Source organism: Saccostrea cucullata, unplaced genomic scaffold (genome assembly GCF_032062105.1).
Source record: "Saccostrea cucullata isolate Sc308-1 unplaced genomic scaffold, CSIRO_AGI_Scuc_v1 ctg327, whole genome shotgun sequence".
Taxonomy (NCBI): domain Eukaryota; kingdom Metazoa; phylum Mollusca; class Bivalvia; order Ostreida; family Ostreidae; genus Saccostrea; species Saccostrea cuccullata.
The window spans coordinates 185723-205977 of record NW_026924594.1 but is presented as its reverse complement, the minus strand read 5'-3'; the positions used below and the strand labels follow the sequence as shown (position 1 = coordinate 205977).

The 20255-nt window shown below is 34.5% G+C and overlaps 2 protein-coding genes across 2 annotated transcripts in view; both read left to right on the top strand.

The window, feature by feature from the left end:
* The window catches only part of LOC134266806 (glycine dehydrogenase (decarboxylating), mitochondrial-like), a 33267-nt gene extending 20874 nt beyond the window's left edge, over positions 1-12393 (top strand). Inside the window, exons 5-25 of the mRNA XM_062749032.1 lie at positions 2674-2751; positions 3332-3479; positions 3744-3940; positions 4121-4217; positions 4361-4466; positions 4552-4691; positions 4815-4895; positions 5287-5387; positions 6010-6136; positions 6301-6443; positions 6611-6686; positions 6834-6959; positions 7187-7266; positions 7377-7446; positions 7724-7836; positions 8160-8419; positions 8618-8713; positions 10050-10157; positions 10369-10433; positions 10655-10735; positions 10912-12393. Coding sequence (XP_062605016.1) covers positions 2674-2751; positions 3332-3479; positions 3744-3940; positions 4121-4217; positions 4361-4466; positions 4552-4691; positions 4815-4895; positions 5287-5387; positions 6010-6136; positions 6301-6443; positions 6611-6686; positions 6834-6959; positions 7187-7266; positions 7377-7446; positions 7724-7836; positions 8160-8419; positions 8618-8713; positions 10050-10157; positions 10369-10433; positions 10655-10735; positions 10912-11079 — 2461 coding nt within the window. The 3' untranslated portion in view covers positions 11080-12393. The remainder of the gene's footprint in view (positions 1-2673; positions 2752-3331; positions 3480-3743; positions 3941-4120; positions 4218-4360; positions 4467-4551; positions 4692-4814; positions 4896-5286; positions 5388-6009; positions 6137-6300; positions 6444-6610; positions 6687-6833; positions 6960-7186; positions 7267-7376; positions 7447-7723; positions 7837-8159; positions 8420-8617; positions 8714-10049; positions 10158-10368; positions 10434-10654; positions 10736-10911) is intronic.
* Positions 12394-15217: 2824 nt separating this feature from the next.
* On the top strand, positions 15218-17829 carry LOC134266797 (uncharacterized transmembrane protein DDB_G0289901-like). Its single transcript, XM_062749023.1, has 6 exons — positions 15218-15912; positions 16029-16156; positions 16302-16483; positions 16690-16813; positions 17047-17227; positions 17461-17829. Exons 1-6 carry the CDS (start codon positions 15258-15260, stop codon positions 17781-17783), a joined length of 1593 nt encoding a protein of 530 aa, XP_062605007.1. The 5' UTR covers positions 15218-15257; the 3' UTR covers positions 17784-17829.
* Positions 17830-20255: the final 2426 nt, after the last annotated feature.

The window sequence follows — 20255 nt, the reverse complement described above, 5'->3', positions numbered from 1 at the left end:
AGTCAAAACATACTTCTTGAACATATAGACATTGAACTTTTATACAATGTTCTTTGAGACGATAAATATTAAAAGTTAAGTACAGTAAAACAAAGGGGTGCCAGAGACACACAATTTTGATTTGTGATTCTAGTCACAATTTGTTTTACCGATTTTTATTTTTTTTTTTTGTAATATTGTTTTAGATAGATTTTTTTCTCCAAGTGAAAAAAATGCTGCTTTGATCATGATACAGAGATCATGATACAGAATTCTATTTTATACTTGACAGCATTTATTGCTTCATTTATAGCTACCTGTAATTCATTTACAAATTTATGCTAGCAACAGCTGAGAATTTTATTACTTATACCACTGTTGAACTGTTTCAATCATTTTTATGCCCCCGTAAACGAAGTTTCAGGGGTATATAGTTTTTGTCGTTTGCATCCATCCATCTAGCTGTCTCTCTGTCTGTCTCTCTTTCTGTCTGTTTGTCCACAAAAACTTTAACCTTTCCCATAACTTTTGATTTAGTGGAACCATGACTTTCATATTTCACATTCGTATTCCTTGTGACAAGACTTTCTTTGCGTACCACCAAATTTGACCTTTTGACCTTGACCGTGGAGTTTGACCCACTTTTACATGAAGATTTTAAACTTTTACTTTGGCCATAACTTTTGAACAGTAGATACCAGAACATTTATACTTCACAGATGTATTCTTTGTTGAAAGACCTTTCATTGGATACTAACAACCTTGACCCTTTGACCTTGACCTTGTAAATTTCCGTACTTGTGAAAAAACTTTATCCTTGGCCATAACTTTTGAACCATAAGGGATAGGGCTTTCATACTTCATATATGTAATCCTTGTGAGAAGATCATGGATAACAAGAACTTTGACCCTTTGACCTTGACCTTTTTGCTTTACCTAACCTCAACCATAACTTTTAAAGGGTTAGGGCTAGTGCTTTCATACTTAACATATTTAATACTTGTGACAAGACCTTCCATTTGATAACAAGAACTTTGACCCTTTGACCTTGACCTTGGAGTTTGACCTACTTTAAAAAAAATTTAACCTTGGCCATAACTTCTGAACAGTTAGAGCTAGGGCTTCCATATTCTACATAAGTATTCTATCTGGCAAGACCTTTCATTGGATACCAATTACCTTGACCTTTTGAGCTTGACCTTGGAGATTTTTGTACTTATTGAAAAAACTTAAGCATTGGTGTACTTTCAAATTTCACAGTTGTTTTTCCAGTGAGAACACCCTACTTTTGGTACCAATTAATTAAATTTGCATTTAAGAAAAGTTTAATCTTTGCTATGTTGCCATAAAGGGGCATCATTGTTTCACAAACACATCTTGTTTTTTTTTTAGATAAAGCATTTATTGCTTCAGTTATAGCTACCTGTAATTTTATTACAAATTTATGCTAACAACAGCTGAGAAGTTTATTACTTGTACTAGCGTTCAACTGCTTAAATTGTTCGTTTTTTTTTAGGGATGTCAAATCGGTCAATTTTTAATACTCGGTTACTCGGACGTTTTTCCGATCGAGTACCCGGGTACTCGGTAAAAGTGTAAATAAATAAGAACAAGTAAATTGATGAATGTAAAACATTGTAAACTCTTGTAGAAATAAAACCACATGCTCTGATAGGAGGTTTACCCGTAAATGCATTTCTGTTGTAACAATGATGAAATAAATAAGAACAAGTAAATTGATGAATGTAAAACATTGTAAACTCTTGTAGAAATAAAACCACATGCTCTGAGAGGAGGTTTACCCGTAAATGCATTTCTGTTGTAACAATGATTTTGTATCAAAGTGGTTCATGGTGTTTTTGTTTAAAAATAAATAATCTGCTCCGTAATTGTAATGTAACTCTTTGTTGCATTTGACATCCAGGTATCATGTGCAGTCGTATACAGTTTGACTTGAACTTGACCAACTTCAAACAGAGCGGATTCACGATTTTCGTAAACTTTTCAATCCAAGATTTTATAGTATTAAGGGACGGTATTTTGTAGTTTGATGCAATGATGGACATCAGTTTTTCAAAGCCTTTGCCTTCAACCATTTGTACATTTATTGGCATGTAATCAAACACAACCATATCGACAATCGCACGTGTAATATCATCTGTCTCTCTTCCCGAGAATTTACGGCTTCTCTGAGAATTGACAAAATCATCTAATTTATTTAATCAAAACAGGCCTTAAACGATGTTCAGTGAAAAAAAATAATTTAAGTAAATCAAAAAATACAGGTAGAAGACAGCCGAAGGTGAGAAAAGCCAGGTAACAGGTGCTTGGTCACGAAATTACTGTATAAACACTGCCACAGGCGATAACGGTCATTTAGAGGAGTAGGAAACCCTAATTACTGTAGGTACAACTACAAGTAGTAGGTACAAGTACAATGAGAATTTTAAGTTTTAAAACAGATTTTTAAATGCATTAATAAATAAGCTTAAAAATATTCAAAAATATACATCCGAGTAACCGAGTACCGATTTTAGTATTCGATTCCCTATTTTTTTTAAATAAAGCTTTCATTGCTTCAGTTATAGCTACCTGTAATTTTATAACAAATTTATGCGAACAACAGCTGAGAATTTTATTACTTGTACCACCGTTCAACTGCTTAAATTGTTTGTTTGTTTTTTTTAAATTCAGACACAACAAGAGACGGAAGTTTTACATTGATAAACACTGCCATCCCCAGACTATTGGTGTTGTAGAAACAAGAGCCAGGTATTGTTATGTAGTACAGTTACACATTCAGTACACATTTCATTCTTAGTGTACATGTATGTGGTTGCCCATGATCTTAGTGTTTACCATATTTTTTTAAAACACATTTTTAATTTGAGTTTGAATATCAGAAAAAGTGACCAACTTAATGTTCCTATCAAAAGCTGGAAATAAGTTGAGGCTGTCAATGTAATCAAAACAAGGGATAGGTCTACACAAAATTTTGATTTTAAAAATAGAAAGTTTAAAGAATAAAATATTAAGGTGGTGTATAATGTCACTTTTCTACATGATTAGGTGATGGACAGTAGCAGAAAATCCTATATGGATGCTCAAGTAAAACAATATATAGTATTACATGTACATGTAATGATAGATAAAACTGTTCTCTAAATTATTGATTTTATGAATAGCTATGGGTACCCTATGGGTTACAGTTTTCAAACATCCACCCAAATTTGATATGCTGTAATTAAATCTATATGTATATTCCCCTAATGAAAGTAGACTTGAAGAGTGCAGTTTCTTTTGAATTCTGTATAAACCAGACACGGTGATTACGGCCCTGTTATAATTTCAGTGCGCTGGGGATTGAAGTGCTCCGGCTGGACTGGAAGGAGATGGATATGTCTAACAGAGACATCTCTGGAATCCTGATCCAGTATCCAGACACAGACGGACATGTCCACGACTACATGGAGCTAGTGGACAACGCTCACGCAAATGGAGTGAGTTGTGATCATTAGAATTTGAAAATTGTATGATTATTCAAGCTATTCGAATGCACTTTTGTGTAATTTTTGTTCATTTTTGTGCACTAATGACTTATTTATTGTAAAAATTTAAAGATCTCTTGCAGTGTTTTTATAGTTGAATGCCTGATTTATTTGAATAAAACTCTTTGTCATGGAGAGAACAATTATAACCTCTTCTTTGTATTTCATTGATATGAATAAGATATATTTTAAACTCTTTGTACCTTTTATATTCAGACCTTAGTGACCTGTGCTACTGACCTTTTAGCCCTGACAATGCTGCGTCCCCCAGGGGAGATTGGAGTTGATATTGCTGTGGGATCCAGCCAACGATTTGGAATTCCCATGGGATATGGAGGCCCTCACGCGGGGTTCTTCTCCACCAAGAATGAATTTCTCAGACTGATGCCAGGAAGGATGATTGGTGTGACCAGGTATGGCAAGACCTCATGTTACAATTAAGCTGGGAAAAGTTTCAAGGTCATACCTTGAATGTAAAAGTTTCATTTAAACCTTTCAGCCCAATTATTTGAAGGTGGCAACTGTAATCAAAGCTATTTCTGCATACTGTGTCAGCTAGTCTAATTACTATCGAATTTCTAACTTGGTTACAGAGATGCCAACAATAAAGAAGCCCTCAGGTTAGCTTTACAGACTCGTGAGCAACACATCAGAAGAGACAAGGCCACCAGTAACATCTGTACTGCCCAGGTGAGCCAAGCTCTAGAGAAAGTTTACATTTGTAGATATAGTAACAATTAATGTACATGACCTGACATATCAGAGAATTTTTCAATTTATTGACTGGTTTATACATGTATTTCAAATGGTAATTTAAAAAAAATGTCTTTAAGGCTCTCTTGGCAAACATGTCTGCCATGTATGCTGTGTATCATGGCCGACAAGGACTAAAACATATCGGCAGGAGAGTTCACAATGCCACACTCATCCTGGCAGAAGGTTAGACCAGTAATTCTACTGGAATTCACTAAATAAACAAAAATGGGGGCATGACTGGAAACTTAAAGATTACATTCTATTTTAGGTGTGAAAAAGGCTGGCCACGACTTAAAGACAAAGAATTTCTTTGATACCATTAAATTTGTGCCGAAAAATGGCCAGAGTGAAATTATCCACCGGGCCAACAAACACAAGATAAATCTCAGATATTACTTAGATGGCAGTGTAAGTATTTCTTGTTTATAACACAGGAACAGAGTGCATAGAATTATTATTGAGAGCAACATTTTCAAAACACTGTGTTTTGGAGATGAATATATTTAAGATGATGTACATGTAACTTTGTAGATTGCAATATCTCTGGATGAAACAGTAGAGAGAGAAGATTTGAGAGAACTATTGACCATTGTTGGTTGTAACACAACTATGGTATGTTAACTTTTTAAAAGATTTGCAATTACAGTAAATTGGTACTTATTGGAATATTTAAAAGGAAAAAATATTATTTTGGTATTTCAATTTATGGTAGGGTTGGTTATAAAAATGTTTTGGAAAAATGAGCAGAAAATCTATAGAGAGAAGACTGTATCATAATTTGAATTTTTTGCGTTACCGTTTAGTCAAGTAAAATTATTTTTTTTTTCATTTCATTAATCTAAAAACAGATTGTAGCCTCATTGTACAATCTTTCAACACAATGCAAGTTGAATGATTTCTGAACAATGGGATACGGAGGTAGATAATCATATTATGATTATCTTGTGTAATCATAAAGATGACTTGTGGTCGATATAACTATCAATAATTGATTCACAAACAGGAAGCTATCGCGGAGGAACTTGGACCACATCCTGCCACCAGTATCGAGGAAACTGGCTTCAGGAGAACGTCGGACTTCCTGTCTCACCCCGTGTTTAACAAGTCAGTACAGTCAATGAACAGGACATTTGTTTATATATAATAAATATGTAATTGTTATAGGATGAGTGTCATTTACTAGCAGAGATTAGGGAACGTACTGAAGAAATTAAAATGAGTGCAACTTAATAATATGATATAGCAAATAGGAGTAACAGAGAAACACAATCATTGAATGCCACTATAAAAAACATATGGCCACTGTTATTGACATGTGATAGAATTAAAAAAAAATATCACAAGATATGAAAAATCTCTGTTTGCATGCATGTAGAGTGTATATAGTAAAAGATATCTTGGTATCAGATAGAAAAATATACATGAATGAACATAACTTAAATTTTTCTTTTAGGGTAGAAGATTATTTATGAGAATGAAAAGCCTATAGTTCATGTATAATAAGGAATTAATTGATACTTTTCAAAGACATTTACTGGCACTTTTTTAACTATGAACATTATATGATTCATATAATTTTGCTGAACATTTCATTGTTGAATATAAGGAAATGTTAAGGAATGTGAACATTACTTGTGCATTGAAATCATAAGATATTATTAGCAAAATTTTTTATTCAGTATAGTGCCTGATTCACAAATTTAATCCAATTTCTTAATTGTTTCAGATACCATTCAGAAACTAACATAGTGCGCTACATGAAGCACCTTGAAAACAAAGACCTATCATTAGTTCACTCAATGATTCCTCTGGGGTCATGTACCATGAAGCTGAACAGCACAACAGAAATGATGGTGAGACTTTTATTTAAAAATTTGCAGCCGAGTTTCTTTGCAGACTTTTTTTCACTGCATGCAGATTTCAAAATTCATTTGGAAAGAGAAAAACTTGATAATTACATGTACTTAAAAATTAAATTTTTATTATAATCTTTTAAGGTTTTAATTTAATATTTCAGCCCTGCTCCTGGAAGGAGTTTGCCAACATCCACCCATTTGTTCCCCTGGAGCAGACCCTAGGTTACAAACAGATGTTTGAGGAGCTAGAGAGAGATTTGTGTGAGATAACGGGTTATGACAAAATCTCATTCCAACCCAATAGGTAAGGCTTACAGATTTCCATTAAAAAAGTGCATTGAATTACTAGACAACATCATTCAGTATGCTGATAGTGATAAATTCTTGATATGGTCATTTCTTGATATATTTTAAAGTCTTTAGGATTTTTGTATTTCTTTTTTTCTGAGGAATTTTTTTTTGCCTTTTTAGCGGAGCTCAGGGAGAGTATGCTGGTCTCAGAGCTATCATGGCCTACCTCCATGCAAAAGGGGATGATCAAAGAACTGTAAGTAATGAAGGCAAAATCACTAAAAATTTCAGAGAGAGAGAGAGAGAGAGAGAGAGGGATTGTATGGGGGATGGGAGTCGAAAAATAAATTGTTTAAACTTTAACATTTTTATCACAGTTTCATTTTTAAATGCAATATTTTAGGTTTGCCTGATTCCAACATCTGCTCATGGAACTAACCCAGCTAGTGCCCAGATGGCAGGCATGAAAATTCAGCCAATTAACGTAGATAAAAATGGTGCAATCGACATGAGACATTTACGTGCAATGGTAAGTTATAACAATGATTAATTTTGTAATTATCAATAGATAAATGGGTTTTTCCCCCATAAAAATTAAAACTTCCATAATCATACTCAAAGCAGGTGTTTCTGTGTGATTTTACTTCTCACCAAATAGTAATAATGAAATATATTGTTAAATGTACTCAAAGATTTTTTCTTGACAGTTTTCTTATGTCAGAAGTTTGAGTTAGATTTTTATTTTATTTTTCCCAGTGTGAGAAGTACAAGGATACCTTAGCCTGTCTGATGATAACTTATCCGTCAACGAATGGTGTCTTTGATAAAGAAGTCAGGTAAAATCAGGAACAGATTATGTTGTGATTTCCTGAATCAGTTTTTGGCTAAAATTATTTTGAGATTTTTCTACATTTTTGGCCAAATTAATGTGAAATACTCTTTGCAGGGAGATATGTGATCTCATTCACAGTCATGGAGGTCAAGTGTACCTTGATGGTGCCAATATGAATGCTCAGGTAATAATTTTAAGTGTCAGACATAATATTGTCAAATGTATAAATTAAAGATTCTTTTTAACATAACACTTATAAAACTATGAAATAAAAGCTAATGAGTTGAACAAGAAAATACAGCTCATAAATGAAAGAGTTTCTGCATTATACCATTTGTTTCAATAATCCACATTAAGACACCTGATCCCACCTCTGATATTTTAGAGGTTCATGTATGTTACCATCCTGTACTTTTCCAATTGACTTGTTAGCTTGATTAACTTATCTTCATACTTCATAGGTAGGAGTGTGTCGACCAGCTGACTACGGCTCTGATGTCTCCCATTTGAATCTCCACAAAACATTCTGCATTCCACACGGAGGGGGAGGCCCAGGGATGGGACCTATCGGAGTGTAAGGACCAAATATTTTCAAAACTGTAACATGAATTTTTCTTAGGTACTGTGTATTGCACATTTTCTTCAGGTACATGCACACATATTTAGCATTTAACATACATGTACATGTATTTTGTATATTTCATGCATTATCAATGGTCATAATTATGTGATAATTTGAAGTAGCATAAAATTTGTAAAGTTAAAAACATTTCCTTCAGTCTGTGATGTGAAATACTGGAAAATGCATATGATATTGAGGTCAAAAGGTCATACATGTGTAAACCTTTGTTATTAGGTCAAAGGTCATACATTTATAAGCCTTTGTTATTTTTACAGGAAGAAGCATTTGGCCCCCTACCTCCCCACCCACCCAGTCATCCCACCCTATGGCACCACCGGACCAGAAGCCAAATCATTTGGTGTCGTGTCGGCAGCTCCTTTTGGATCCAGTGCCATTCTGCCCATCTCTTGGGGATATATTAAAATGATGGGTGCCAAGGGCTTAAGGCATGCCTCAGAAATTGCTATACTGAATGCTAACTATATGAGCAAACGATTGGATGGATATTACAAGACTTTATATAAGAATGAAGAAGGTCTGTATATGTTACAAATTTTAAAGTAAAATTATTTAAAGTCGGCATTGAACAATTTTTTTCCTCTCTTAAAACAAAAAAAAAGTGTGTAAAATATATAGACAGACTTATTTTCTTTGTAATTTTTTTCAGTTTTACATGAGTGAAGACTGTTCAAGTGACTGGGATCTACTAGTAACATGTATATTGATTTCACAGGTTGTGTTGCCCATGAGTTCATCATTGACTGCAGGGATTTCAAGAAAACTGCCGGCATTGAGGTGATGGATATTGCTAAAAGACTTCAGGATTATGGTAAGTTGTTGTCCTTTTCCTGCACTTCGAAATTATGAAATATTTAACATTATGTTAAGTTAAAACAACTACTTATAACTCAGAGTATACTTTCAATACCATGTAAAAATATTTAGCATTATGCAAAGGAAGAGAAAAGTACTTCAGTTAAATTGAAACTTTTCAACAGCAATAAATAGAATAATGATCCTCGATTAAGTCTCTTTATGTTCTTAGTGCAGTCTACTTGCATGCCATATTTATATTATAATCAGACTAAAATTGTATTTGGAGTAGCATTTTGAAAGAATTTCACAGAAATTTCTATTTTTAGTAACCACGGCAACACCAATCATCGAAATCAAAAACCGATATACAGAATTATGTATCTTATTGTAGTCAACTTGTGTGCCAAGTTATATTGAAATCAGACTTTGAAGGAGTAGCATTTTGAAAGAATTTCACAGAAATTTCTATTTTTAGTAACCACGGCAACACCGTTTCGAAATCAAAAACTGATAAACAGAATTATGTTCTTAATGTATTCTACTTGTGTGCCAAGTTATACTGAAATCAGACAAAACTAAGCATTTTGAAAGAATTTCACAGAAATTTCTATTTTTAGTAACCACGGCAACACCGTTCATCGAAATCAAAAACCGATACACAGAATTATGTATCTTAGTTTTAGTGTGCCAAGTTATACTGAAATCAGACCAAAACTGTAGGAGGAGTAGCATTTTGAAAGAATTTCACAGAAATTTCTATTTTTAGTAACCACGGCAACATCGTTCATCGAAATCAAAAACCGATACACAGAATTGTGTATCTTAGTGCAGTCTACTTGTGTGCCAAGTTATACTGAAATCAGACCAAAACTGTAGGAGGAGTAGCATTTTGAAAGAATTTCACAGAAATTTCTATTTTTAGTAACCACGGCAACACCGTTCATCGTTATGTATCTTAGTGTAGTCTACTTGTGTGCCAAGTTATATTGAAATTAGACCAAAACTGTAGGAGGAGTAGCATTTTGAAAAATTGTTTACAGACAGATGGACAGACAGACAGACGGACGGACGCCGGACGCATTACTATCGCATAAGCTCTTCTGGTCTCTGACCAGTAGAGCTAAAAATCAAGATTTGCAGATTGATTTTTAGCCACCTGGAATTTTGCATAAATTAAGCTGTTCTTTTAATTTCTTCATGCACATGTTTCAACAAAAAAAAAAAACATTCTCTGGTTTAGAGGATTTAAAATTATTTTTTAGACATACATGTATAACAAAGACTTTTCTTTTTTTGTTGGTAGTTTAAGAATATAATTTTAATTGTCAAACTCTTTTTGTGTTGGACAGGTTTCCACTCCCCCACCACCTCGTGGCCTGTCGTGGGAACCTTGATGGTGGAACCCACGGAGTCAGAGGACAAAGATGAACTGGACAGATTCTGTGATGCCTTAATTGGTAATGCAAGTTTATTCCTTCATCATTTGTTAATTTTGTTCTTTATTTCAATAAAATTTCTCTGTTTGAACTGAATTTGCAAGGGGTAACCTGTGATTAATTGATTTTTGAACAAAACTTGATATTTGAACTTAAGATTGTAATAAAGATTTTTTTCGAAAACCGGTGTTTATGTTACTCCTTATTAAAATGCTGTTTTCGTGTCTTACAGCTATTAGACAGGAAATAAAAGATATTGAAGAAGGAAGATATGATTCTAAGATGAATCCAATTAAGGTATTGCTTAGAGGATGTTTAAATGGTGGGATTTAAAAAAAATTATCAGATTTAGAATTGAATCTGATCACAGTTGTAAACATAAGAACATCTGACATTTTATGGCACTGTGTCTAAAAAAAATGAAAGGGTATCAAAAAGTAATTTGGTAGTTTTATGCTGTACTTTTTCCATTCTTTCACATATATTTTGTATTGTTTCTCTGAACTTTATTCTTTCAGATGGCCCCTCATACACAAGCTGAAGTCATGTCCTCTCATTGGGATCGTCCATATTCCAGAGAAGTGGCTGTCTTTCCAGCTGTAAGTAATTTCTAACCAATACTTTATGTTGAACTGTATCATTTTGTCAAAAAAGTTAACCTACATGGTAAATATATGTTATCCCCTGAAATGTCTACTGTCTGTATGAAATTAGTTGAAACACATTTTACAGTCTTTATCCTAGCTGTTTAGTATCTATGGTTCCTCTCTTTCAGCCCTTTGTGACGGCCACTACAAAGTTCTGGCCCACGGTGAGCCGCATCGATGACATTTACGGCGATCAGAACTTAGTGTGCACGTGTCCACCAATGGAAATGTATTATGAATCCCCATTTGTTGATGAACTGGCAAAGCAGAAGGAAAAGAAGAAAGCAGCTGCCTGACTTTAGTGGAAAAAAGAATTCCAGTTTTTATATAGAAGAAGAAAAAAATTTGGATGATTATTCACAGTTTGTTTTCTGAAGAAAATGCTGTGATTAATACTTAACATGAACATCTACTCATTTAGTGGCATTTTTAATTTTACAAAGTTTATACAGTCAGTTCTTATATAAGAAATTAAATAAGATGCTGTCCGATAATTCATAGCAAAAGTGATAAAGCCCCATCTAATTTATTTATTAAATAAGCCCCATATAATTATTTTATATGTAAAAGTACAAGATTATTCAGGAAAGACTTTGAATTTAGAGAAGAGAAGTACATGAACAGTATTGTACCAGTTCTGACATACAAACTGTTATTTGATTAATGCTTTATTTAATATTTTTAAAATATCTATGCATATACATGTCTGCAGCTACTAGTACATGTATAAGGGCAAATTTGGGGAAAAAAAATTGGTGTCAGAGCTGATTTGTGTTTAAGGACAAAGCGTCTTGTTTTGATATTTTGTTGTCTTTAGGAATTTTCACAGTGGTTGAGAGCACTGCATGGCCATTGCAGTTTACATACATGTATGTAAAATAAAAATACCATGTATTTTATTGATCTATTATGTATGTGAGAGTTCATAAAATTATTATATCATTTTATCAAAGAGAAAACTGTAAATTTTATTGTATAATGTACATATCAACCTCTCATGTACTTAGAAACTTTGGTATCTTGAACATCATGGATATGTCAAAGTTAGTTGGTAATCCCAGCTACTTCCTCTTTTATGTATATTTTTGCCTCAATGTCTTAAAACTTCAAATATCCCATACTTTTTTCTCCATCCAAAAGATTGACTTTGAATAAAACCAGTGCTTATGGACTCTGAGAAAGATTGACTTGCTAATGCAATTTGAGAAAAGATGAAAATGCAAATTTTTTTTTAAGTATTTCACTTCATGAATTTTTTCACCCAACTGTAGATAATTTTATTAAATTGAAAATATTTAAATATATTCTTGTTTTGTCAAATTGATCTGTTTGGTGCAAGAATCTCCCTCAGTATTTAGATATTTTGTTCACCTTAAAAATGTTTCGATTTTATTACTACTTTTTTCCCTAATTGTAGCTTTATTTTCAAGTCCTAATATTATACATGTACATGAATTTCATTTATGTTTTCTGTTGAAAGGTATTTTTCTTTACACCATAAACCATGTGTCTTTCTACAACTTGAAGTATTTGTTTATAATAATTGTATGCATTTGCATGTTCCTTTATATGTTTAATGAAATGGGTATTACGATTTTAATAAAAAAAATTTTAAAAAACATCTGCATTTATTCACTCTTTTATTAGCTCACCTGAGCCGAAGGCTCAAGTGAGCTTTTCTGATCACATTTTGTCTGGCGTCCATCTGTCTGTCTGTCTGTCTGTAAACTTTTCACATTTTCGACTTCTTCTCAAGAACCGCTGGGCAAATTTCAACCAAACTTGCCACAAAGCATCCTTAGGTGAAGGGGATTCAAGTTTGTACAAATGAAGGGCCACACCCTCATTCAAGGGGAGATAATTGGGAATTAATGAAAATTTGGTGGTATGTTTTAAAAAACTTCTCAAGCACCACTGTGCCAGGAAAGATGAAACTTATGGGGAAGCATCCTCAGGTAGTGTAGATTCAAGTTTGTTCAAATCATGACCCCTGGGGATAAGGCGGGGCCACAATGGCCAACCAAAGTTTTACATAGAAATATAAAGGAAAATTCTTTAAAAATCTTCTTCTCAAGAATAACAAAGCCATGATTGTTCATATTTATACGGAAGCATCCTCAGGTAGTGTAGATTCAAGTTTGTTCAAATCATGACCCCCGGGGGTAGGGCGGGGCCACAATGGCCGACCAAAGTTTTACATAGAAATATGTAGGAAAATTCTTTAAAAATCTTCTTCTCAAGAATAACAAAGCCATGATTGATCATATTTATATGGAAGCATCCTCAGGTAGTGTCGATTCAAGTTTGTTCAAATCATGACCCCTGGGGGTAGGACAGGGCCACAATGGCCAACCAAAGTTTTACATAGAAATATGTAGGAAAATTCTTTAAAAATCTTCTTCTCAAGAATAACAAAGCCATGATTGATCATATTTATATGGAAGCATCTTCAGGTAGTGTCGATTCAAGTTTGTTCAAATCATGACCCCCGGGGGTAGGGCAGGGCCACAATGGCCGACCAAAGTTTTACATAGAAATATATAGGAAAATTCTTTAAAAATCATCTTCTCAAGAAAAGCAAAACCTTAACAGTTCAAAGGTTTACTTTTGGATTTCAACTTTTCAATAATAAACCAATTTCTACTTTTTCCTAGCCCAGGTGAGCAATGTGGCCCATGGGCCTCCTGTTGCCTGACGTCATGGCGTCAGGCTGTATAAGGATTGATATTTGCAAGATCCGAAATAACTAATAGATCATACCTAGAGAGCTAGATTTTGTGCAAGCTGATTTACATTGGAATTCTTTACCTGCATTTTAAAAGAAACAGTTTTCAGAAAAAAGAATGATATTACTGATGCAAAATACTATAGTGTTTACTTCCTCTAATCTTTTTCCATGGAACAATTATTCCATGTGATTCACCGTTTCAACATGTACGTGTATCCTTTTTCTTGCATTTCCATACTACTGAATCAGTCCATTTATATTCTAAGAAAGGGGTGAATCGCTCTTTTCGCGCCAAATGTCACTTAGTACTTAAGCCTCATGTCTTTTCCTTGGATTGTTCTATTGTGTGAATGGGTGTGTTAACAGTAACTTCTATGGAATTAAATAAAGTTTGTCCTTTTAACCTCCTTCTAATACTTCAGAAATTCTATCTACAAAATTTATCTCATTCTTTTAAATGTTTAAGTAACATATCGTATATATCAGTATATGAACAAGCAACACTAATGAAACTTTTTTTTTTCTAATTTGTTTCCCGATCCCACAGTTATTTACTACATAAATGGACTAGTCCAATAATAAACAAGGCAGTTCAACAAGTCATGGTCTCCACATGCATGAACATTTGTATCCCCGTTTCAGATGCACACAATAGATAAGAAACCAGCACAAAATCTTGGATTTTTCTTTCCACAAAGGCCTAAATATTGAATTTTCTTATTTCATTCTCAATATATGATATAGTGGCACTACCCCCCCCCCCTCCTTTTTAAGAAGAAAAAATAATGAACACACATTACTAATGTTTACTTCAGTGGAATAAATACATTATACATTATTTTTAATTATATCCATCTTTTAAAATGATGATTAATGATGAAATAAAATCTGCGATGGTATTTAAAACCTATATGTCCAAAAACAGAGCCCCCAACTAAGTCATAAATCATAAAATGTTGGTCTCAAAGGAAACTGGTACTCAGGATTTTTATTACTAGCGTTCGAAGCCCGCAAATTGTCACATAAATAATGGGGTAATTTTTCCGAGAATTTTTTTCTTTAAATAAGTTTTGTTTATCATAATTTCATAAATTTCAATAACCAGAATACAATTTTTTATCAACCTGAACCTTTTGAACGCCTGGTTCACCACTGTTCACCAATTTCCTTTACAGTACAAGTACACGAAAAAAACTATATTCCCCCGAATCTTCGATTACGGGGGCATAAAAATTCGAAAATTAGTAATACAAATATTGAATAATAAAGTGCGAAAACTGACAATTGTCAGTTCGGCAACCCCCACCCCCTTCTAAGTAATAATAAAGGGAAAATAATTCTGCATTAGTTTTTCTGGGTGAAACATGGGGGTGTTTCATATTCCCATTTTGTTCTAAATTCCAATATGCAATGTTACATCTAGTGACGTACCAAAACATGAGACGTCACACATGAGAGTGTTAAGGGTGTGTGTGTCCCACCTCGTAATGCATTGCTTTGACGTGCTGTGGACAAAAATACATTGCGTCTCTCCGTCGTCGATACCCGTAATATAATCTAGCCATTACTCATTTATCCCCGGGGGGTCAGCCAAAAACGGAAGTCATTCACTAGCTTGCATGTGTCAATTTTTTCTACGTCATTTGATGGATAGAATATAACTGGTGTACACATATTTTTGGTCATAAGTAAATTTACCATCGAAGAGTACACACATCAAACAAAGTTTAAAAGCTATAAGAAATCATGCGGAAACTAACTTCATTGACCGTGTTAACTTTGTGTTTGGGAATAAGTTTTGCTCAGTTTAATAATTTTAATCAACAAGGAACACCACAACAACCAGGCGGTTTTCCCCAAAATTTTGGACCACAAAATCAGGGAGGGGGATTTCAACCTCCTACTCAAGGAGGATTTCCGAACACGGGCGCACAGCCTGGCGGCTTTCCGACACAGGGTCAACAAGGAGGTAATTTTCCTCCGCAAGGTGGGCAGCAGCAACCTGGTGGGTTTCCGCAACAAGGCCAGCAACCAGGTGGATTTCCTCCACAGGGTCAGCAAGCAGGAAATCAGGGTGCAGGCTTCCCTCAAGCTGGTCAACAACCCGGCGGATTTCCGAACCAAAACCAGGGTTTTCCGCCTCAGAATCAAGGAGGATTCCCGCCAAATCAAGGAGGATTTCCCCCACAGAACCAAGGAGGTTTTCCGCCACAAAATCAAGGTGGTTTTCCTCCCCAAGGACAACAAAACGTTCCACAGGTAAATAGACCTGGGCTTGGAGGATTTCAGCCAAACGCTATCGGAGGATTTGGAACAGTTGGAAATCGATTTGGAAACCCTTTTATTCCTGGAAATGTGATTGGAGCAAATTTACCGGGAGCAAATAATGGAAACACACAAAGTACGTATTAAAAAAAAATATCTTAGATCTAGGAAATAACAGTACATTTGCGGATGATTACTTATATCATAAAAGGTATATACATTATGTAACGTAACATTTTTTTCTCTGTACAGATCAATTCACCGCCAGCGGGCAGTTGTTCATGAGTCTTTCGCAGAACCCTAACAACTATCGCTATGCTACCTGTTACTTCAACTCGACCGAGAACGGCATCAGGGGACGGGCCGACTTCAGACAGTTTGTAAGTTAATTTTGTATTTAACTAGTGAAATACATTTGGATACATAAATTCATATAATTTTATTCATTTAAATCTAGAAAATTTACTTTGAAGTAGAAAAACACACAATTATTTAGAAGAATTTATTATTTATTTATTTTTCCAGTTGTTTGGCGATTCAGGAGTGGACATAAGAATTCAGCTGGTGGGACTCCCTACCTCCCCCGTAGATACCCAGAGAGGAATTCACATTCACGAATTCGGAGATACTGGCGAAAGATGTTCCCGTGTGGGACCCCACTTCAACCCCACCCAGACCCGCCACGGTGGCCGAAACAGCTACCCATTGTAAGTACATGTTTGAATATACAATGTCAGAATGTTTAATCCCAACGCCCTTCCAATGATAATCCCGCCAATCAAAGTTAATATGCATATGTATATGTAAACATATGTTTTCAATCGTTATATTTTTTTCCGATTTGGATGGTAACATATGGTATTTGTTGATTTTAATTTTCATTGTTAAATAATCTGTCCTTTCATATTTCTAGCTTGCGTCATGTTGGAGACTTAGGAAACATGCTTCAGTCAGCCCAAGGCGTTGCTTCCACACAGTTTAGAGATGAGGTCATTTCCCTTCAGGGCCAGGGCAGTATTCTTGGGCGATCATTGGTGGTAAGAGGATTTTTCATACTAAGTATTTTCAAAGCACACAATTCAAACAGTTTACTGTAAATTTTACTGTAAATGTTAATTCGAAAACGGTCGATAACTCCTGTACATGAATAAATATTTTATATGTAGTCATTATTTTCAAAAGTATGTTTCTAAATTTTTAGAAAAGTTGTTTTCAAGCAACGCAGCGCATGGAGTAATTTTTTTTAAACATCATAAATTTTATGTTCTAGGTTAAGTTGGAGCGAGATGATGAGGGCACAGGTACTAACTCCGCCAGTTTACAGAACGGTAACGCACGGACCCCTATTGCCTGCTGTACCATCGGACGGGCCAGCCCCGCTAACTGGAGAACCCCCTACTCCGAGGACGATCTGATGGTCATGTCCGGCGGAGCATGGACACCAAGCTCAAGTAGGTATCTTTAGAAAAAAATACTGGGTTTCAAAATTTTGAATATGGTACGGTTTAATTTTATGTACATGTATATCTTTTAGAAAACCGTACAGTACAGATTTTCATTTGTATCTAATTTTTTTTTTGGGGGGGGTGGGTGGGGATGGAGGGGTTGAAAACTTGTTTGAAATTGACTTTATCGAAAAAATGAGTTTAAAATATGTTTTCTAACCTCTGTCTTGTATTTTCAGGCTCTAGCTCAAATTCAAACCTCCAGGGAACCCAGACCGGCGTAAACTCGCAGGGAACTCAGACGGGGGTCAACACACAGGGAGTAGGAGGGGGAAATAGCTTCAACACACAGGGAGTAGGATCAGGAGGGGGAAATAGCTTCAACACACAGGGAACTGGTTTAGGCGGTGGAAATCAGGGAGCTCCCTCCAACAATCAGGGATCTAGTCTAGGGGGTGGAAATAGCTTTAACACGGGCGGATCAGCGTTTTCAAATAATTTTGGAGGCGGATCTAACTCAGGACAATCGTCTTTTGGTTTCTTAGGAAACCAGGGCAAATAAATTAACATTTGTAAATTATGTGAATGAATGTGGTGTGAATGTTTTTGAGTGCTTTACTATTTATACATGTACATGTTTTTATACAATAAAATTTGTAAAATATCGAAATTGTCTTCTTGTGACTTGAACACATGATAATGTCCTTTAATAATTTATACCATAGATGTTACAAGAAATTATCACTCACGTTGCCAAAAAATGATATATTTTGGCAATATAATGGAATCGTTGTGGGTCAATCCACATATTTTTGGACTTAAAATTTCGATCCAGAGCCAATCCTCGCCATGTTATGGGCCACACGTGGTCATGGAACCACAACCAAGTACTCCCGGTAGGCCAACGATTACAAAGGACCCTTAACCTTGTGGGGTTTTCCATGTACAAAAATTTAAAACATGCTAATTGAGAAATATTAGTTCAAGGGAATGATGATACATGTGCACAATCGATAGCCAGCCAATTCTACAATCATGAGAAGTTGAAATGAGAGCATTGTCACGATCTTTTGTTGCAATCTTCCAAATCAAAAAGTACTTACACGACTATATTTTGTACCTCTACACTACGTCTGTCTTATTTAAAAATATTTCTGCGGTTTGATATGAAATTTAAAAAATGCTTTTACAAGGAAAAAAAAGTATTGTTTCTTGCTTCAAATGACTGAAACAAATTTGCAACACATGCAAGAAGAGGGGCGGTCAGGGTGTGTCTGGACCACCCCTTGGAATTTTCAATTATAAATTTCTATACAAAGTGCCACAGAAAAAAACATCTTCTCACACATAAGACACGGGCCCCTCGTAAAATGATTCGAAGTCGGAAAAGTTTTGTATCTAATGAATGAAGAAGCCGGCCCTTTCCCGAAAAGGTTCGAGAAATTCGCAAAAAAAAAAATAATTCAAAATCCGATACTTTTGAGTTGGCGTGGAACCCCTCCTTTTGAAAAATAATCCTACATCCATAGGCCTACATGACGCATTTAAGGGTGATTGCACTGTACATGGTCATACTCGATTATTTAATTATCGAGGAAATGGACATACATGTATCACTCACATGTATACTTATTGTGTTGGTATAGCTCAGGTAAAAAAAAAAATCCAACCTCCTTCCGTTATATAAGTACATGTAATAATATGGGTGGATCCGTTGGATCTTAGTGTCATTTTTATTTTGCAAAGTGTTAGGGGATCAAGGGAGTGTCAACACCGAATAAAACATATTTGATGAAAAGTGCAAAATGTGGAGGCAATACATCCATGGACAAAGAGAGATAACTTTTATGAAGAACAAGTATGTCAAAATTCACTCGGATAGAAAATACAACTTTGTCTTTAAACGCTTTATCATGTTTATAGATACATGTATATTGTAATGTATAGCTCACTAGTAAACACAAACAAAAGGTACAAATATTCATTACATTTTATTTTTTTCATTAAATTTTCTTACAACATGACTTTTTCCTCACAGACATCACATAGGAAATTCACCATTATCACAAGAATTGAAACCGGCATTTTATGCTTGTACATATTTTTAGTGTACTTTGCAAGGCAAAATCTAATAGAAATGGCATTTCAAGCTGACAATTTCAAAGAGGAACCACAGACATTTATCTCAGATAGAGTTAATTCCCTTAACAGACAGTCAATGAACTGTAAGTTCCAAGAGTTTAAAGAGATCTTAATGGCTATTATACCTTAATATTTTTTTTCCAATTTACCCAGCATGCTATGTTAAATTTGTTGACATTTTGCATATAATAATTTTCAGTTGGAAAAAAAACATACGAGTTTATATAGCAACATTTTATTTCAGAGAACAGAGGAAATTTCAACCTTAAATATCAAATATTTAAGAAGGGAATGGCAATATTGGGTATTTACTAGGGCTGGGACGATATATCGAGATATCGTGATATATGTGAGGATGATACACATATTGATACATTTGAAAAAATATCGCCCCCAAGAAATCTGACATTATGTTTTTCTTTGTTTATTTAACATTTGGGGTTTAATATATAAAATAAATAAGTTAAATATAAATATAGAAATGAAATAAATAATAATTAACACCACTTGAGTAAAATGTTTTTGTTTTACAACATATAAACAACTATTTTGAATAAATTATTCTCATTTGCAAAGAAATAATTTGTTTATTTCAATGCAAAAAAAGATTTTATAAGCAATTAAACATATCGTGATACATATCGTATCGTGGCTCAAATATCGTGATACGTATCGATGAAGAAAGATGTGTATCGTCCCAGCCCTAGTATTTACATCCTTTTTCAACCAGATTAGTTTAAAATATCTTTATTCATAGAAATGGATTGAACAGCAGGCATAACTGCCTATGATCGCTCTCTCTTCAACCAGATTAAAGAGTAGCTCACACCTGCATGAGCTCATATCATTTAAAAACTATATCTGTTTCTTAAAAATACCTTACAAGCTTAGT

Coding starts and splice junctions, on each gene's coding strand:
- LOC134266797 (XM_062749023.1), top strand. CDS start 15,258: ATGCGGAAACTAACTTCATTGACCGTGTTAACTTTGTGTTTGGGAATA. Junction 16,157..16,301: donor GGGCCGACTTCAGACAGTTT/GTAAGTTAATTT, acceptor TTATTTTTCCAG/TTGTTTGGCGATTCAGGAGT. Junction 16,814..17,046: donor TTCTTGGGCGATCATTGGTG/GTAAGAGGATTT, acceptor TTTATGTTCTAG/GTTAAGTTGGAGCGAGATGA.